The sequence below is a fragment of the Symphalangus syndactylus genome, chromosome 17 (assembly GCF_028878055.3).
Source record: "Symphalangus syndactylus isolate Jambi chromosome 17, NHGRI_mSymSyn1-v2.1_pri, whole genome shotgun sequence".
Taxonomy (NCBI): Eukaryota; Metazoa; Chordata; class Mammalia; order Primates; family Hylobatidae; genus Symphalangus; species Symphalangus syndactylus.
In genome coordinates this window covers 16,443,960-16,461,927 of record NC_072439.2, presented here as the reverse complement: position 1 = coordinate 16,461,927, position 17,968 = coordinate 16,443,960, and the positions used below count along the sequence as shown (strand labels likewise).

Genomic DNA, 17,968 nt, shown 5'->3' with positions numbered 1-17,968 from the left:
TTAGTGTACGTGACTTTATTTCTGGATGATATAAAAGAAAAAACTTAAAAAACACCCCAAACCAAACACCGATGGATCCCCAAAGCGATGTGACTCCCTCTTCCCACCCGGATAAATAGAGACTTCTGTCTGTCAGTCTACCCTCCCACCCCAATAACCCCCTCTGCTATAGACATACTCTGGGTATATATTACTCTACTCGGCAATAGACATCTCCCGAAAATAGAATTCCTGCCCTGACACCTGACTCTTCCCTGGCCGCATCAGACCACCCGCCACTGTAGCACACTGGTGTCCTTGCCCCCCGTGGTCAGGGCCATGCTGTCATCCCACAAGAAGGCCACATTTGTCACGTGGCTGCTGTGTCCACCGTACTTGTGGCTGAGGGCCTGTTATAAGGAAAGAAGTAAATGAAGAAAGGTCAGCGGGGACAATGCCACCCCATCATGGTCCTCTTCTCTTGACCTGGTTCTTCTCTGCTCTTCCTCTTTTTTTTTTTTTTTTTTTTTTTTTTTTTTAATCACTTAGGTTAGAGTGAAGTCACTTAGGCATGAGCACAGGTTCAATGCAGCCTCGACCTCCTGGGCTCAAGTCTCCTTGAGTCTCCCAAGTAGCTGGGATCACAGCTATGCGCCACCACACCTGGCTAATTTTTTTTACTTTTATAGCAATGGGGTGTCCCAGTGTTGCCAGGGCTAATAAGCCCTTTGTTTAAGAACCAACAGAGGCCAGGCGTGGTGGCTCATGCCTGTAATCCTAGCACTTTGGGAGGCCGAGGTGGGGGTGGATCACTTGAGGTCAGGAGTTCAAGACCAGCCTGGCCAACGTGGTGAAACCCCATCTCTACTAAAAATACAAAATTAGGCCTGGCGTGGTGGCTCACGCTTATAATCCCAGCACTTTGGAAGGCCAAAGTGGGGAGATCACTTGAGGTCAGGAGTTCAAGACCAGCCTGGCCAATGTGGTAAAACCCTGTCTCTACTAAAAATACAAAAACATTAGCCAGGCGTGGTGGCACACACCTGTAGTCCCAGCTACTTGGGAGGCTGAGGCATGAGAATCACTTGAACCCAGGCAGAGGAGGTTGCAGTGAGCCGAGATCATGCCACTGCACTCCAGCCCGGGTGACAGAGGGAGACTCTGTCAAAAAAACAAAAACAAACAAACAAAAAACCCAGCAGGGCAACTGAATTGGTTTATTCAGCAAGTTAATGGCATAAATAGAAGAAATAGCATGCACGTGGAGAAGGCTATTCTACATGCTGAGATTTGAGACATAAGCAAACGTAGTTTGGACCCTGGTTCAAACAAACCAACCGTAGAAGGCCAGTCTGGGGCACATCAGGGAACTATGAATATGTACTGGCTATAAGATCATATTTAAGAATTAATGTTTTGTTTTTGCCTTCCTAGGGATGAGGCATGTAAGAAATTAATGTTGCTGGGCGCGGTGGCTCATGCCTGTAATCCCAGCACTTTGGGAGGCCGAGGCAGGCAGATCGCCTGAGGTTGGGGGTTCAAGACCAGCCTGACCAATATGGAGAAACCCTGTCTCTATTTAAAAAATACAGAATTAGCCGGGCATGGTGGTGCATGCCTGTAATCCCAGCTACTCAGGAGGCTGAGGCAGGAGAATCACTTGAACCCAGGAGGCGGAGGTTGCAGTGAGCCGAGATCGCGCCATTGCACTCCAGCCTGGGCAACAAGAGCAAAACTCTGTCTCAAAAAAAAAAAAAAAAAAAAAGAAGAAGAAATTAATGTTAATGAGTAGGAGTGGTCACAGGCTTGTGGATATGTAAGAATTCTTCTTCTTCTTCTTCTTCTTATTATTATTATTTTGAGACAGAGTCTCGCTCTTTTGCCCAGGCTGGAGTGCAGTGGTGCAATCTCAACTCACTGCAACCTCCGCCTCCCAAGTTCAAGTGATCCTCCTGCCTCACCCTCCTGAGTAGCTGGGATCACAGGCGCCCGCCACCACCCACGACTAATTTTTTTGCATTTTTAGTAAAGACGGGGTTTCACCATGTTGGCCAGGCTAGTCTCGAACTGTTGACTTCAGGTGATCGCCTGCCTCGGCCTCCCAAAGTGCTGGGATTACAGGCGTGAGCCACCGGGCCTGGCCAGAATTATCCTTATTTTTTTTAGGCATGAATGCTCAATTTAGAGGGCTAAAAGATAACCTATGCGTTTTCGTATGTGTGTTTTGTTTTTGTTTTTGTTTTATGATGAAGCCTTGCTGTCACTCAGGCTGGAGTAAAGTGGCACGATCTCGGCTCACTACAGCCTCTGCCTCCCGGGTTCAGGCAATACTCCCGCCTCACCCTCCCCAGTAGCTGGGATTACAGGCGCCTGCCACTACGCCTGGCTAACTTTTGTATTTTTAGTAGAGACGGGGTTTCACCATGTTGGTCAGGCTGGTCTCAAACTCCTGACCTCAGGTGATCCATCACCTTGGCCTCCCAAAATGCTGGGATTATAGGCATGAGCCACCGCACCCGGCCACATGTGCAGTTTCTTAAAACTACAGACCAGGACAGGTGCTGTGGCTCACGCCTTGTAATCCCAGCACTTTGGGAAACTAAGGTGGGGAGGATTGCTCAAGCCCAGGAGATCAAGACCGGCCTGGGCAACAGAGACCCTGTCTCTATCAAAAATACAAAAGTTGGCCAGGTGTGGTGGTGCACGCCTGTTAGTCCCAGCTACTCAGAAGGCTGAGGTGGGCGGACCGCTTGAGTCCAGGAGGTCAAGGCTGCAGTGAGCCGAGATTGTGCCATGCCACAGCACTCCAGCCTGGGCAACAGAGTGAGACCCTGTCTCAAAAATAAAAAATAAAAAAAGAAGAGAAGGGAGAAAGAAGAAACAAATGAAATAAATATACCAAATCTGGTAATAGTTGAACATGGGTAACAGGTACAGGAGGGGTCACTGTACTAGTCTTTCTACTTTTATGCATGAAAAGTTCCTAGGAAAATGCTGAAACAATCCCTCTTCTGTTAGAACCAGAGAATGGTAAAATTAACGTCCAGCTTTTTTTTTGTTTTTGTCTTTGTTTTGAGACAAAGTCTTGCTCTGTCGCCCAGGCTACATAGAGTACAGTGGTGCAATCATGGCTCACTGCAGCCTCAACCTCCTGGGCTCAAGCAATCCTCTCACCTCAGACTTCCTTGTAGCTGGGACTACAGGCATGCACCACCATGCCCAGCTAATTTTGTGTGTTTTTTGTAGAGATGGGGGGTCTCACTTTGTTGCCCAGGCTGGTCTTGAACTCCTGGCCTCAAGCAATCCTCCTGCCTCAGCTTTGCAAAGTGTTGCGATTATAGGTGTGAGCCACTGCACCTGGCCTTGGCCTCCCTTAAAAACTTTTAAGATGTGGTTGTATATCCTATGCCCAGGTACATAGTAGGTGCTCAATAAATATTTACTGAGTTAACAAGGATAAAAGAACCAAAGAGCTCAGAATTGCAGTTGCTCAGAATTTCAGAGAACCAGGTCTTCACCATGACCCACTGAAATTCATCCACCTTTGGGTTAAGAAAGGCCCTTGGGATCAAGACTACTGTCCTCCTTGTACAGATGGGAAAACTGAGGCTCAGAGAAGGCGTGGGGTTGGACCAGAGCTGCCTGAATCTTGTCCTCACCCCTGCTTGCTACCCCTGTCCACCCCCATCTCCCCAAGGGACTCACTCGAGGCTGACAGCAGGGGTAGCTAAACAGGTGAACTTTGCCAAAGTCATCAGCTGAAGCCAGCAACTTCCCATCATGGGAGCGGGCCACAGCATTGATATCAGTGCCGTCCGCCCCCTCAGACCAGATCCCTGTGGGCAAGATGGAGGGAAGTGGTAAGATGTCAGCTGGAGCTAGGGACCGCCAAGAGGAGCAGATTGCCACTCCAGCCACCTTAATTTGTTCCGACCTAGCCTGTATCTATCCGAGGATATGAGTCAGAATGACCTTAAAATGTGAATCCGAGCCTGCCCCTGCTCTGCTCAAAACCCTTCCATGGCTCCCTGGTGATCTTAGAAGCCGGTGGCTCTAAGGCTCCGCGGGCCCCATGCACTGCTCCAGCCTCATCCCTCATCAGTGCTCCTGTTAAACTCTGTAATGATTTGTCCACCCTGCCTCCCTGCATTTCTCCAAATGCCAAGTTCTGTGTCACGCCTGGGCTTTTGTATGTACTATTCCCTTTGCCAAGAGACTGCTTTCCTTCTTCACTGCCCTGGAAAGTAACTCCTCATCCTCCAGGTCCTAGCTCAGATGTCTCTTCCTCCAGGAAGCCCTCCCTGATTCCCTCAAAGAGTAGGCCAGATGCCCCACCCTGGGTTTCCCTGTCCCAGACCTGCTCACTCTGGGTCATCACTGTCTGGGGACAAGTCTGTCTCCCCCACTGGACTGAGAGCCCCAGGAGAGCAGGGCCCTCAGTCATGGTCACTGCCAAGCCCACGGCGGGCACAGAACTGCTCAGGGAGTATGTGCTTGCTTCATTCGTGCCTGAATGAATGGGTGGCTAGGGCATCGGCAGTGTGGATCTCTCCTGGCCAGTTACCACGCCCATTTGGTTTCATTTTATTACAGCTCTAATGAGTCATCTCACCCTACCCTTTCCTCTTACACAAATACAGCCCACATGCAGTAAAGCAGTGAGCTTCCCACACTGGAAGTAAGCAGTAAGACTCTGGAAACCACCAGCAGGGATGTCTCTCAGAACTCCTGTCCTCAGTGAGACCCCTCTCATTCCAGAACTCACCAAACACCCCAAACCCCAGGACACAAGTAGCTGTGGCCCATTCCATGTTCCTCACAGCATCCGCACTGGTGATCTGCTTACAGGTAGCCGGGTCCCCTGGGGCAGACAATGGGAGGAGACATTAAGAGTTGGAAGAACTACCCAGTAAACCCATCCCTTTCTTAGGTAATCGGAGCTGAGGTTGGAGCTGAGGTCCAAGACGGAGGAGGCTAAGGTCCCAGGGCTCATTCTACCTGTCAGGACTGGCTGAGAAGGCATCACATGCTGGGACTACACAGCCCGCAGCGTAAGTGGGCGCATCTGCTTTGAAACGCGCATCTGGCCAGGCGCAGTGGCTCATGTCTGTAATCCCAGGAGGCAGCATGAGCCACAGCATCCGGCTGGATCACCTGAGGTCAGGAGTTCGAGACCAGCCTGGCCAAGATGGTGAAACCCCATCTCTACTAAAAATACAAAAATTAGACCAGGCGTGGTGGCTCATGCCTGTAATCCCAGCATTTTGGGAAGCCGAGGCAGGCGGATCACCTGAGGTCAGGAGTTTAAGACCAACCTGGCCAACATGGCGAAACCCTGTCTCTACTAAAAATATTTTAAAAATTAGCTGGGCATGGTGGTGGACACCTGGAATCCCAGCTACTCAGGAGCCTGAGGCAAGAGAATCGCTTGAACTTGGGAGGTGGAGGCTGCAGTGAGCCGACATCGTGCCATTGCACTCCAGCCTGGGAGACAAGAGAGAAACTCCCATCTCAAAAAAAAAAATACAAATACAAATATTAGCAGGGCATGGTGATGTGCTCCTGTAATCCCAGCTACTCAGGAGGCTGAGGCAGGAGAATCACTTGAACCCGGGAGGCGGAGCTTGCAGTGAGCCGAGATCGCGCCACTGCACTCCAGCCGGGGAGACAGAGCAAGACTCCGTCTCAAAAATAATAATAATAATAATAATAATAAATAAAAATTAAAAATTTAAAAATGTAAAAAAAATCCTACCCATCGACCAGAAAGGGGAGAAGTTGACCAAAAGTGGGGTACACCAGGGAGAAAATAAGAAGCCAGCGGTCCCTGAATTCCAAACCAGAAACAGCCTTGAATACCAAGGGAGTGAGGCTTGAAGCCCCTCCCTCCCCTCCCAGAATTTAGGGAAGTCTACAAATGAGACGGAGGAAGTAATGTCTCTGGGTCCTGGAGAACTCACAGTACAGAATCTCATAGTCCCCGGAGTTGGTGACAAAGCAGCTGCTGTCCTGGGCCCAATCCAGGTGGGTGATAAAACTGGAATGGCCCTGCGGGGGAGGGAAGGGATGGTGTTAGAGCTGCAGAGGGTGGAACCAAGGAGAGGGGGACAGGATTAAATCAGGAAAGTAGAAGGTCAAATACAGAGGTAGGGCGAGAACACAAGGGGACTAAAGGAAGGATACACAGGCCTTTGGAGTATGGGGGCAGGGCCAGAATACTGTGGGCGGGGCCAGACTGTGATGGGCAGGGCTAGACAAAAAGCACTTAGAACACAATGGGAGTTTAGAACAGGTGGGCAGGGCTAGACACAGAGGAGCTGGCTTTGAATGTTGAGGGGCGGGGCTACACAGAGGGGCGGTCTCGGAACGTGAGGGGCGGGGCTACACAGATGGTGGGCTTAGCACGTGGGGGCGGAGCTACACAAAGGGGCGGGCTTAGAACACAAGAGGTGGTGAATGTGTGGACGGGGCCAAGACTCCTTGCTCTCTGATCTGGGCAGAATCAGTTGAGTGTTGAAGCTGCGCTCCCTTGAGGTAGAAAATTGGTTAATTCTGCACCCCCTGCGCGGGGTGGCGGCGCAGGCTGGGGGCCACTGCCCACTCACCGAGCACTTGCCCAGGCGGCTGACCTTGCGGCCGCCCTGGTCCACCGTGTACACGTACACCAAGTTGTCGTGGGAGCCCACGGCCAGGTACGCCCCGTCTGGGGGAGGGGGAGGGGGGCTATGAGGAGGCACCCAGGCTCCACCCCCTCCTCGCCCAGACTCAGCCCCCTCGACAGTCCCCAGCTCCATCCCCACTGCATCCCTCCTAGGCCTCGCTTCGCAGGCTCCACCCCTCCCCCTGCCAAGAACAATGAGCCTCTGTCCCCTGGCCCTGCCGCTTGGGTGTCCCAGGCCTGCCGCTTACCTGGGGAGAAGCTGACCACTGAGATCTGTTCATTGCCGTCTGTGTGGATAGCCACCAGGTCATGGGTCTCCGTGTCCAGCAGCAGCCATCTTGAAGGAGAGGGCGTGGTGGGGGGAGGAGGGGTGAGCTGATCTGACAGAGAGGGGCCGCAATCTGTGGGGTCTAAGGGAGGGATCAGAGGGACCCCAGAAGAGACCTGGGCTGGGCACGGTGGCTCAGGCCTATAATCCCAGCACGTTGGGAGGCCGAGGTGGGTGGATCATTTGAGGTCAAGAGTTCGAAATCAGCCTGGCCAACGTAGTGAAACCCCGTCTCTACTAAAAACACAAAAATTAGCCGGGCGTGGTGGCACGTGCCTGTAATCCCAGCTACTTGGGAGGCTGAGGCACGAGAATTGCTTGAACCCGGGAGGCAGAGGTTGCAGTGAGCTGAGATCACACCACCGGACTCCAGCCTGGGCGACAGAGCAAGACTCTGTCCCCAGAAAAAACAAAACAAGGCCAGGTGCGGTGGCTCACGCCTATAATCCTAGCACTTTGGGAGGCTGAGGCAAGCGAATCACTTGAGGTCAGGAGTTCGAGACCAGCCTGGCCAACACGGTGAAACCCCGTCTCTACTAAAAATAAAAAAAAAATTAGCCAGGCATAGTGGTGGGCGCCTGTAATCCCAGCTACTTGGGAGGCTGAGGCAGGAGAATCGCTTGAACCTGGGAGGCGGAGGCTGCAGTGAGCCAGAGGAATATTGAGGGATCAGGGCTCCGTAAATGGTGGGATTTGGGAAAGTAGGAAAGAGGGAAGAAGGGCCAGTTCCCCAGGGAGCAGAGAAGCCTTCCCGAAATGCTCTCCTCAGCTTTACCTGCCAGTCACTGTACCCACAGCCAGGACAGAGCCACTGGGGTGGAAGCCGGCTGAGCGGGCAGGGTCCTGAGAAGGGAGAGAGAAGAGGCAGGGCTCAGAGCTGGGGTCCCATGTCCATCTGGACATTCTCCTGCCTCAGGGCCAAGTCTAATCTTTGCATGAGGGCTCTCCCCTCCCTCTGCTGCCCTTTGGGACACCCCCACCCTAGACACCATGGCGCCATTCCTTTACATTTCTGTAACATGTTAGCCTGAACAGAAAACATTCCTCCTGTCACTCCTGTCCCGGGATCCCTCTTTGCTCTTCTAAATTCCCACAGCTTTATTCATCCAAGACGACTTCTTTAGATAATTTCCTAGATGTGGGAATGCTGGGACAAAAGGCATCCAGAATTTTAAGACTCTTTTTATTTTTATTTTTATTTTTATTTTTTTTTTGAGACGGAGTCTCGCTCTGTCGCCCAGGCTGGAGTGCAGTGGCGCAATCTCGGCTCACTGCAAGCTCCGCCTCCTGGGTTCACGCCATTCTCCTGCCTCAGCCTCTCCGAGTAGCTGGGACTACAGGCGCCCGCCACCACGCCCGGCTAATTTTTTGTATTTTTAGTAGAGACAGGGTTTCACCGTGGTCTCGATCTCCTGACCTCGTGATCCGCCCGCCTTGGCCTCCCAAAGTGCTGGGATTACAAGCGTGAGCCACCGCGCCCGGCCTATTTTTATTTTTTTTAATTTTTATTTATTTTTTTGAGATGGAGTTTTGCTCTGTCACCCAGGCTGGAGTGCAGTGGCACAGTCTCAGCTCACTACAACCTCCACCGCCCGGGTTCAAGCGATTCTCCTGCCTCAGCCTCCCAAGTAGCTGATATTACAGGCGCCCACCACCACGCCCGGCTAATTTTTTTTTTTTCTCATTTTTTGTAAAGATGGGGTTTTGCCATGTTGCCCAGCCTGGTCTCAAACTCCTGGATTCACACAATCTACCTGCCTCGGCCTCCCAAAGTGCTGGGATTACAGGTGTCAGCCACCACACCCAGCTGAAATTTTTATACTGTTTACATTTTAATTAATTGTGAATAGCCATGTGTGGCCAGTGGTTACCCTATGGGACAGTGTAGCTCTACACTTGACTGTTGCAGTGGTCACACCTTCCCTGAACTCAGCAGCTCCTGACTCCCACATCCTCATGGCAGCACCCCTGACAGGATGGTTTGGTGTCGTCCTGGGCTCCTTTCCAGTCAAGAACCTACTCCTCCAACCCTTCTGAGAGAGCTTCTAAGCACCCAGTTCCCTAGATGAAACCCCCACCCTGCTTAAAAAGACCTTGTTTGGGCCAGGCTCGGTGGCTCACATCTGTAATCCCAGCACTTTGGGAGGCCGAGGCAGGCAGATCACGAGGTCAGGAGTTCGAGACCAGCCTGACCAACATGGTGAAACCCTGTCTGTATTAAAAATACATAAATTAGCTGGGCGTGGTGGTGCACGCCTGTAATCCCAGCTACTCGGGAGGCTGAGGCAGAAGAATCACTTGAACCTGGGAGGCGGAGATTGCAGTGAGCCGAGATTGTGCCATTGCCCTCCAGCCTGGGTGACAGAACGAGACTCCATCTCAAAGAAGAAAAAAAAAAAAGACCTGGTTTGGTTTCAGTCTAATGTGCTGAGCCCTGACACATGGAGAAAGGTAGTTCTGTTAGAATGGTGATTTTCCAGTCCCCAGGCCCCTTACCTCGATGATCCTGCTCCACAGGGGCTGGTGGGACTCTGAGCTCCACAGATGCACCAGCTTATCCTGCCCGCAGGTCACAAACTGGGCCCGACTGGGGTGTGTGGCCAGGCCCCACAGCTCTTCCACATGGCCCTGGTGGAAAGGGAGGACAGCAGGATGGAGACAGCAGCCCTGGCCTTTTCCCATCCAACACTAATGCCAGACAAGTGCTGGATGAGCCCCAGCAACTCACCCTGCCCCAGCGGGACCCAGGGAAGACCTTTCCCAGTATGTCTGAAGGGGGCCTCGATTGGGCATCTGAACCCATGCCCTGGTGTGTGACTCAAGGCAAATCCTGCCCCTTCTCCAGGGACCTCTGCTTTCTTCTTTGCAAAATGGGAGGCAGGAGGGCATGGTGGCTCAGAGCTTGATCTCAGGGGTCAGACAGGCTGCACCCTGGCCACACACCTCCCAGGTCTCCAGCTCCAAGGATCTGGGAAGGCCCTCCTGGAGTCTGTCTGCAGCCAGAGCCCAGAAGTCTGAGGGACCTCATGGAGGGCACTAAACCTGATGGCTCCGACCTTCGGCTTTCTATTACTGACTGAGCGCAGTCACCTAGGCAGGTGACATCTCCTTGGAACCTCAGTTTGATCATCTGTAAAATGGGGCCAATTGGTATGTGTGCCTCATAGCATTCTTGTGCTCACTCAAATCATGGATGGAAAATGCTGACCGGGTACGGTGGCTCACGCCGGTAATCCCGGCACTTTGGGAGGCTGAGGCAGGAAGATTGAACTCAGGAGTTCGAGACCAGCCTGGACAACATGGCAAAACCCTGTCTCTACAAAAAATACAAAAATTTGCCAGTTGTGGTGGTGCACACCTGTAGTCCCAGCTACTCGGGAGGCTGAGGCACGAGGATCCCTTGAGCCCAGGAGACGGAGGTTGTAGTGAGCCAAAATGGCACCACTACATTCCAGGCTGGGTGATATAACAAATAAAATGCTAAACATAAGGATAATTCAGACAATATGGTCACAAAATGGAAATGTCTAACTATTAATATTTATAACAAATTTTTTTTGAGACAGAATCTCACTCTGTCACCCAGGCTGGAGTGCAGTGGTAGGATCTCAGCTCACTGCAACCTCTGCCTCCCAGGTTCAAGCAATTCTCCTGCCTCAGCCTTTTGAGAAACTGGGATTACAGGCACACACCACCATGCCCAGCTAATGTTTTATATTTTTAGTACAGATGGTGTTTCACCATGTTGCCCAGGCTGGTCTCGACTCCTGATGTCGAGTGATCTGCCTGCCTGGGCCTCCCAAAGTAATATTAATATTACAATTAATAATTATAATAGCCAATATAATAGTATGGGCTGGGTGCAGTGGTTCATGCCTGTAATCCCAGCACTTTGGGAGGCTGAGGTGGGTGGATCACTTGAGGTCAGGAGTTCGAGACCAGCCTGACCAAAATGGTGAAAACCCGTTTCTACTAAAAATATAAAAATTAGCTGGGCGTGGTGGTACATGCCTGTAATTCCAGCTACTCGGGAAGCTGAGGCAGGAGAATCGCTTGAACCCAGGAGGTGGAGGTTGCAATGAGCCGAGATTGAACCATTGCGCTACAGCCTGGGCAACAGAGTGAGACTGTCTCAAAAATTTAAAAAAAAAAAAAGTATAAATATAGTGCTTCCCGGTAGGTGAGTTCTTTAATTGGGTCGGGGGTAAGGAAGGGAGGGAGGAGGCAAGGAAGGGAGGAGCAGGCATTTGAGCTTCGAGAAGAACTGCAAGCAGACTCCAGCAGGGCCTTCCCCAATCCGTGGAGCTGGAGTCTGAGAGGTGTGTGGCCAGGGTGTCTGCAGCTGTGGGACAACCTGTAGGGACACTCACCAACCTGAAGGATGCCACTCACAATCAGAGTGGCAGGAGGCAGCACAGTTGGAGCAGGGGCCTGGGGCCCCTCTGCTGTGCTCGGAGTTAAACTCTTGGTTGCTGGATCCTGGGAAGGGGTCCTGGGTCAGGGCCAGGTCAGAGAAGGGACAGAGCAGGGAGGTGAGGAGAACTGGGAGTGGGGAAGGGGAGTGGATGATGCAGGGAAGGCAAGGGAAAGAGCTGGGTAGAGGGGAGGGGTGCAGAGGAGAGAGGCGCACCTGGACCAGCAGCGAGAAGCCTGTGTGCACGGAGCCCTGCAGGATGGAATTGCGGGTGGTCCCCACGTACAGTGTGTCTCCGTGGCCCTCTGCCACCGTGCGCACGGGGCCAAAGTCCTCGGGGACCTGGGTGGGCAGGTAAGAGGAAAGATGAGTAGGACGCACACAGGGGTGGGCGTGGGGTGACATACTATGGGGAGGAGGGTCTGGTGTTGGGAGCCCTGGTGAGATGGGGGGGCCTCTCCACCCCCATCTGAGCCCACTGCCCCTCCTCACCTCCACTTCCTGCAGCTTGCTGTAGTCAGAACCCCAGAGGACCACCCGCCGATCACGACCCCCTCCGGACACCAGCGTCCCGTCCCGCAGGGCGCAGAGCCCAAACACGCCGCCATCATGGGCACCCAGCACCGCCTGTGTGATACGGTTCCCACCTGCAGGGTGGCCAGGGGCAGGGTCAACAGAGAGAAGCCACTCCTATGCTGACCCCTGAAAGCATCTTGAACTCTGAAGCCTATGTCCATCCATTCTCACCCACTTTTCCACCTTTATTTATTTATTTATTTTGAAACAGAGTCTCTCTGTCGCCCAGGCTGGAGTGCAGTGGTGCTATCTCGGCCCACTTCAACCTCTGCCTCTTGGGTTCAAGTGACTCTCCTGCCTCAGCCTCCCGAGTAGCTGGGATTACAGGCGCCCACGACCATGCCTGGCTAATTTTTTGTGTTTCTAGTAGAGAAGGGTTTCACCATCTTGGCCAGGCTGGTCTCGAACTCCTGACCTCAAGTGATCCACCCGCCTTGGCCTCCCTAAGTGCTGGGATTACAGGCATGAGCCACCACGCCTGGCCCCACCTTTCCACCTTTCTATCTGCTCGTCCACCCACCCAACCACCCAAGCACCTGCCACCTACCCACTCAAACATAATACCTTATCATCCATTCATTAAACCATCTGAACTAACATTTACCCATCCACCCATCTACCCTTTGACCCATACACCCACCCATCCATCCATCCACTCACTTATCTACTGGTCTGTTAGATGAACACTATCCACTCATCCATTCATCACCCATCCATCCACCAGACTATATATCCATCCATCACCCTACCCATTCATCCACCCATCTCTCTACTGATCCATCCAGTCGGCCACCCTGCCATCCATCTATCAACCCACCTCTCATCCATTCATTTGCCCTCTCTCATTTTGTTTTTTTTTTTTTTTTGAGACGGAGTCTCGCTCTGTCGCCCAGGCTGGAGTGCAGTGGCGCAATCTCGGCTCACTGCAAGCTCCGCCTCCCGGGTTCACGCCATTCTCCTGCCTCAGCCTCTCCGAGTAGCTGGGACTACAGGCGCCCGCCACCACGCCCGGCTAATTTTTTGTCTTTTTTAGTAGAGACGGGGTTTCACCGTGGTCTCGATCTCCTGACCTCGTGATCCGCCCGCCTCGGCCTCCCAAAGTGCTGGGATTACAAGCGTGAGCCACCGCGCCCGGCCTCTCATTTTGTTTTGCTTTGTTTTGTTTTTGAGACAAAGTCTTGCTCTGTCAACCAGGCTGGAGTGCAGTGGCACGATCTTGGCTCACTGCAACCTCTGCCTCCTGGGTTTAAGTGATTCTCATGTCTCAGCCTCTGGAGTAGTTGGGATTACAGGCATGTGCCACCACACCCAGCTAATTTTTGTATTTTTAGTAGAGACAGGGTTTCACTATGTTGGCCGGGCTGCTCTCGAACTCTTTGACTCAAGTGATCTGCCCGCTTCAGCCTCCCAAAGTGCCAAGATTACAGGCGTGAGCCATGGCACCCAACCTAATAAAGACAATTTTTTAAAAAGAGAGGGCAGGTGGCCAGGTTAGGTGGCTCGTGCCTGTAATCCCAGCACTTTGGGAGGCCGAGGCGGGTGGATCATGAGGTCAGGAGATCGAGACCATCCTGGCTAACACGGTGAAACCCCGTCTCTACTAAAAATACAAAAAATTAGCCAGGCGTGGTGGTGGGCACCTGTAGGCCCAGCTACTCAGGAGGCTGAGGCAAGAGAATGGCGAACCTGGGAGGCAGAACTTGCAGTGACCCGAGATCGCTCCACTGCACTCCAGCCTGGGCAACAGAGCGAGACTCCATCTCAAAAAAAAAAAAAGAGAGAGAGGGCAGGCTGGCCGAGCATGGTGGCTGATGCTGGTAATCGCAGCACTTTGGGAGGCCGAGGCGGGTGGATCATGAGGTCAGGAGATCGAGACCATCCTGGCTAACACGGTGAAACCCCGTCTCTACTAAAAATACAAAAAATTAGCCAGGTGTGGTGGCGGGCACCTGTAGTCCCAGCTCCTTGGGAGGCTGAGGCAGGAGAATGGCATGAACCCAGGAGGCAGAGCTTGCAGTGAGCCAAGATCACTTGAGCTCAAGGGTTTGAGACCAGCCTGGGCAACCTCATCTCTACAACAAATACAAAAATTACTTGGGCCTGGTGGGGGTACCTGTAGTCCCAGGTACTTGGGAGGCAGGAGGATCACTTGAGACTGGGAGGCAGAGGTTGCAGTGAGCTGTGATGGCACCACTGCACTCCAGCCTGGGCGCTGGAGTGAGACCCTGTCTTAAAAAAAAAATTCTTTATTAAAAAATTTTTTTTTTTTTGAGACAGAGTCTCGCTCTGTCCCCTAAGCTGGAGTGCAGTGGTGCCATCTCTGGTCACTGCAACCTCCACCTCCTGGGTTCAAGCGATTCTCCCACCTCAGCCTCCCAACTAGCTGGGATTACAGGTGCTCACCACCATGCCAGGCTAATTTTTGTATTTTTAGTAGAGATAGGGTTTTGCTGTTGGCCAGGCTGGTCTTAAACTCCTGACCTCATGTGATCTGCCTGCCTTGGCCTCCCAAAGTGCTGGGATTACAGGCGTGAGCCACCGCGCCCAGCCCAAAAACTTTTAAAAGTAAAGATGAGGTCTCACGGTGAAACCCCGTCTCTACTAAAAAATACAAAAAATTAGCCAGGCGTGGTGGCGGGCACCTGTAGTCCCAGCTACTCGGAGAGGCTGAGGCAGGAGAATGGCGTGAACCCGGGAGGCGGAGCTTGCAGTGAGCCGAGATTGCACCACTGCACTCCAGCCTGGGCGACAGAGCAAGACTCCGTCTCAAAAAAAAAAAAAAAAAAAAAAAAAAAAGGATGAGGTCTCACTATGTTGCCCTGGCTGTTCTCAAACTCCTGGGCTCAACCAATCCTCCTGCCTCAGCCCCTCAAAGTGCTAGGATTACAGGTGCCAGCCACCTCAACCAGCCCATCCTCTCTTTCATTCAACTACCATTCACCAGTTAATCCATCCTTCCATCCACCCATTTTTGGCAAGGCGCGGTGGCTCACGCCTGTAATCCCAGCACTTTGGGAGGCCGAGGTATGTGGATCACTTGAGGTCAGAGTTCAAGACCAGCCTGAGCAACATGGTGAAACCCCGTCTCTACTAAAAACACAAAAATTAGTTGGGTTTGGTGGCATGCGCTTATAGTCCCAGCTACTCGGGAGGTTGAGGCAGGAGAATCGCTTGAATCCGGGAGGCAGAGATTGCAGTGAGCCGAGATCGAGCCACTGCATTCCAGCCTGTGCCACAGAGTAAGACTCCATCTCAACAACAAGCAAACAAACAACAACAACAACAAAACCCAAAAAACAAACATCCACCCATTTTCTATTTTCCAATCTATCTACCCATTCACCATTCACCCCTCTATCTACCCATCTGGCAATCTACCTATCCATTCTTTCATCCATTAACCCATTCAATCAATAATTCTTTAACCAGTATTTGCTCTGGGCCCAGGCTCATATGGGGACACAGTGGTGACCAAGGCAACCTCACACCCTACCCTTGCAGGGCTCACTACAGTCAGCGCCAACCCCAGGTGACTCAGGTGCATACCCAGAAGACTAAGATCCCATAGAGGGCTCCACTCAGCCAGGTGAGTCAGGGAGGGCTTCCTGGAGGAGGAGATGGCTGAGCAAGGATCTGAAGGTGGGGTAGGAGTCAGCTGGGACTAGAGAGGGTGGGAAAATGTTCCAAGTGGAAGGAACAAGTTTCTGTTACAAAAAGCAGAGAGTAGGCGAGAACATGGATAATTGAGAGAACTAATAGAGATGTGGTGTGATTAAGTGTAACACACAAGGGCATGCACGTCAAGGCAGGAGACAGCAGGGTCAGACCAGGCAGGGTCCTGGAGGCCTCGGTAAGGAGCACGGACTTGTCACAAGGGAACCTGGGAGCAATAGAAGGGGAGGGACTGGGTCAGATTTACATTTGCTTCTGGGAACAAACCAAATTGGAGGTGGCGAGGCTGAAGGGTGTGAGGTCAGGGAGGAGACCAAGGTGGGAGAGGAAGAAACAATAATTCTCTTTAATTCCCATCCTTCAAGACTCAAATGTGGTATCACTTCCTCCAGGTGAGCTGGGGTCTCTTTTTTATTTTTATTTTTTATTTTTTTGAGATGGAGTCTTACTCTGTTGCCCAGGCTGGAGTGCAGTGGCACCGTTTTGGCTCACTGCAACCTCTGCCCAGGGTTCAAGTGATTGTCCTGCTTCAACCCCCCGTGTAGCTAGGATTACAGGCGCCCGCCACCATGTCCGGCCATTTTTTTTTTTTTTTTTTTTTGAGACAGAGTCTTGCTCTGTCACCCAGGCTGGAGTACAGTGGTGCAATCTTGGCTCACTACAACCTCCGCCTCTCAGGTTCAAGCAATTCTCATGCCTCAGCCTCCCAAGTAGCTGGGATTACAGGTGCATGCCACCACACCTGGGTAATTATTTTGTATTTTTAGTAGAGATAGGGTTTCACCATGTTGGCTAAGCTGGTCTCGAACTCCTGACCTCAGGTGATCCACCCGCTTTGGCCTCCCAAAATGTTGGGATTACAGGCGTGAGCCACTGCGCCCAGCATGTTATTGTTATTATTTTTTAAAATTTTTTGTAGATATGGGGTCTCACTATGTTGCCTAGGCTGGTCTAGAACTCCTGGGCTCAAGCAATCTTCCTGCCTTGGCCTCCCAAAGTACTAGCATTACAGGCATGAGCCACTGTCCCAGCCTCATCCTATTAGTTTGTTAATAAAGTCATCCATTGGTTGGAACAATCATTTCTTCACCCAACCATTGGCTAAGACAAGTCATTTATTCATCCAATCATTTATTAACTTCTTGGAACAATCTGTTCTTCATAACACATTAATCCATTGGCTGAAACAACCATTCATTCATTCACTCACTCATTCACTCATTCATTCATGGCTGTATAGATCCACTGCCTGAGACAAAACCTATTCACTAACATAGCTAGCCATTAGTGGTAACAACCACTCATTTGTTCCTTTACCCAGTCACGCTCCCTTTAAGGAGGATGACACATTGATTTACTTATTCTTCCATCCATTTCCTAGGATCACACCTTCATTCATTCCTTCATTCACTCATTCATTGATCCACACGCTGGGACAAAGCACTTGTCCATGTATCCATTCATCTACCCATCCGTCCTTCCTTCCATCCACCCATCCATCCTTCCTTCCATCCACCCATCCATCCATTCATCATCTAACCACAACTGAGCTAACCCATTCATTGATAATCTGGACTTGATCCCTAACAAGGGATTTCCAGAGGGCAAGGCAGGGGGGAGTCAATCAAGATTTCCTGGAGATGGGGATACTTGAGCTGAACCTTGACGAGGGTGTTGGAATCGGACATCCATTTACACTCATTCCACACAAACAGCATTCCACGAAGGGAGGCAGAGCCAGGAGTGTTTGGGAAGACTGGATTGGGGACCAAACAGATGGGGTGACACTGACCTTTGCCCCAAACATAGAGGTTCCCCCCAGAGTCCCCCGTGACCACGTCGCCACCTTCCAAAAAGGTCACACACAGCACATACTTCGGTTTCTCATGTTTCTAAGGTGGGGGAGGAAAGGAAGGCGTCAGAGCGTCACTGAAGCAGGTAGCCTCCCAGAGGTCATCTGTCACCCAGGACTGTGGCCAGGCAGTCCCCTCTATCTATGCGTTTGGGGTAAGGCTCTGCGTGGAGCATCCCTTCTCCCACCTGCCTCCATCCAGCCTGCAGTGCTCCGGTGGCCTAGAGGTTCTGACCACAATTGTCTCGCTTTCCTATCCCTGGGCCCACTTCCTGCCCTCTCTCTGGTCCCCCTGACTCTTTCTTTTGAGACATAGTCTCGCCTGTCATCTAGACTGGAGTGCAGTGGCACATCTCGGCTCACAGCAACCTCCACCTCCGGGGTTCAAACGATTCTCCTGCCTCAACCTCCCAAGTAGCTGGGATTACAGGCCTGCGCCATCACGGCCAGCTAATTTTGTTTTGTTTTTGTTTTTGTTTTTGAGAC

At 51.8% G+C, this 17,968-nt stretch overlaps 1 protein-coding gene across 14 annotated transcripts in view; it reads right to left on the bottom strand.

Annotated features, from left to right (window-relative positions):
- EML2 (EMAP like 2) overlaps positions 1-17,968 on the bottom strand; it is a 36,961-nt gene continuing 18,993 nt past the window's right edge. For 8 of the 14 annotated variants that reach the window (XM_055249457.2, XM_055249456.2, XM_055249460.2 and 5 more), the window contains 11 exons: positions 17,423-17,522; positions 11,875-12,029; positions 11,599-11,724; positions 9,465-9,596; positions 7,744-7,811; positions 6,889-6,977; positions 6,585-6,682; positions 5,940-6,027; positions 4,745-4,840; positions 3,685-3,815; positions 1-389 (listed from right to left, as the gene is read on the bottom strand). In XM_055249457.2, the coding sequence (XP_055105432.1) occupies positions 264-389; positions 3,685-3,815; positions 4,745-4,840; positions 5,940-6,027; positions 6,585-6,682; positions 6,889-6,977; positions 7,744-7,811; positions 9,465-9,596; positions 11,599-11,724; positions 11,875-12,029; positions 17,423-17,522 (1,209 nt within the window). In that variant the 3' untranslated portion in view covers positions 1-263. Of the gene's footprint in view, positions 390-3,684; positions 3,816-4,744; positions 4,841-5,939; positions 6,028-6,584; positions 6,683-6,888; positions 6,978-7,743; positions 7,812-9,464; positions 9,597-11,342; positions 11,725-11,874; positions 12,030-17,422; positions 17,523-17,968 lie in introns of those variants that run through there. The other 6 variants (XM_063620723.1, XM_063620724.1, XM_063620725.1 and 3 more) reach the window with 3 other exon arrangements.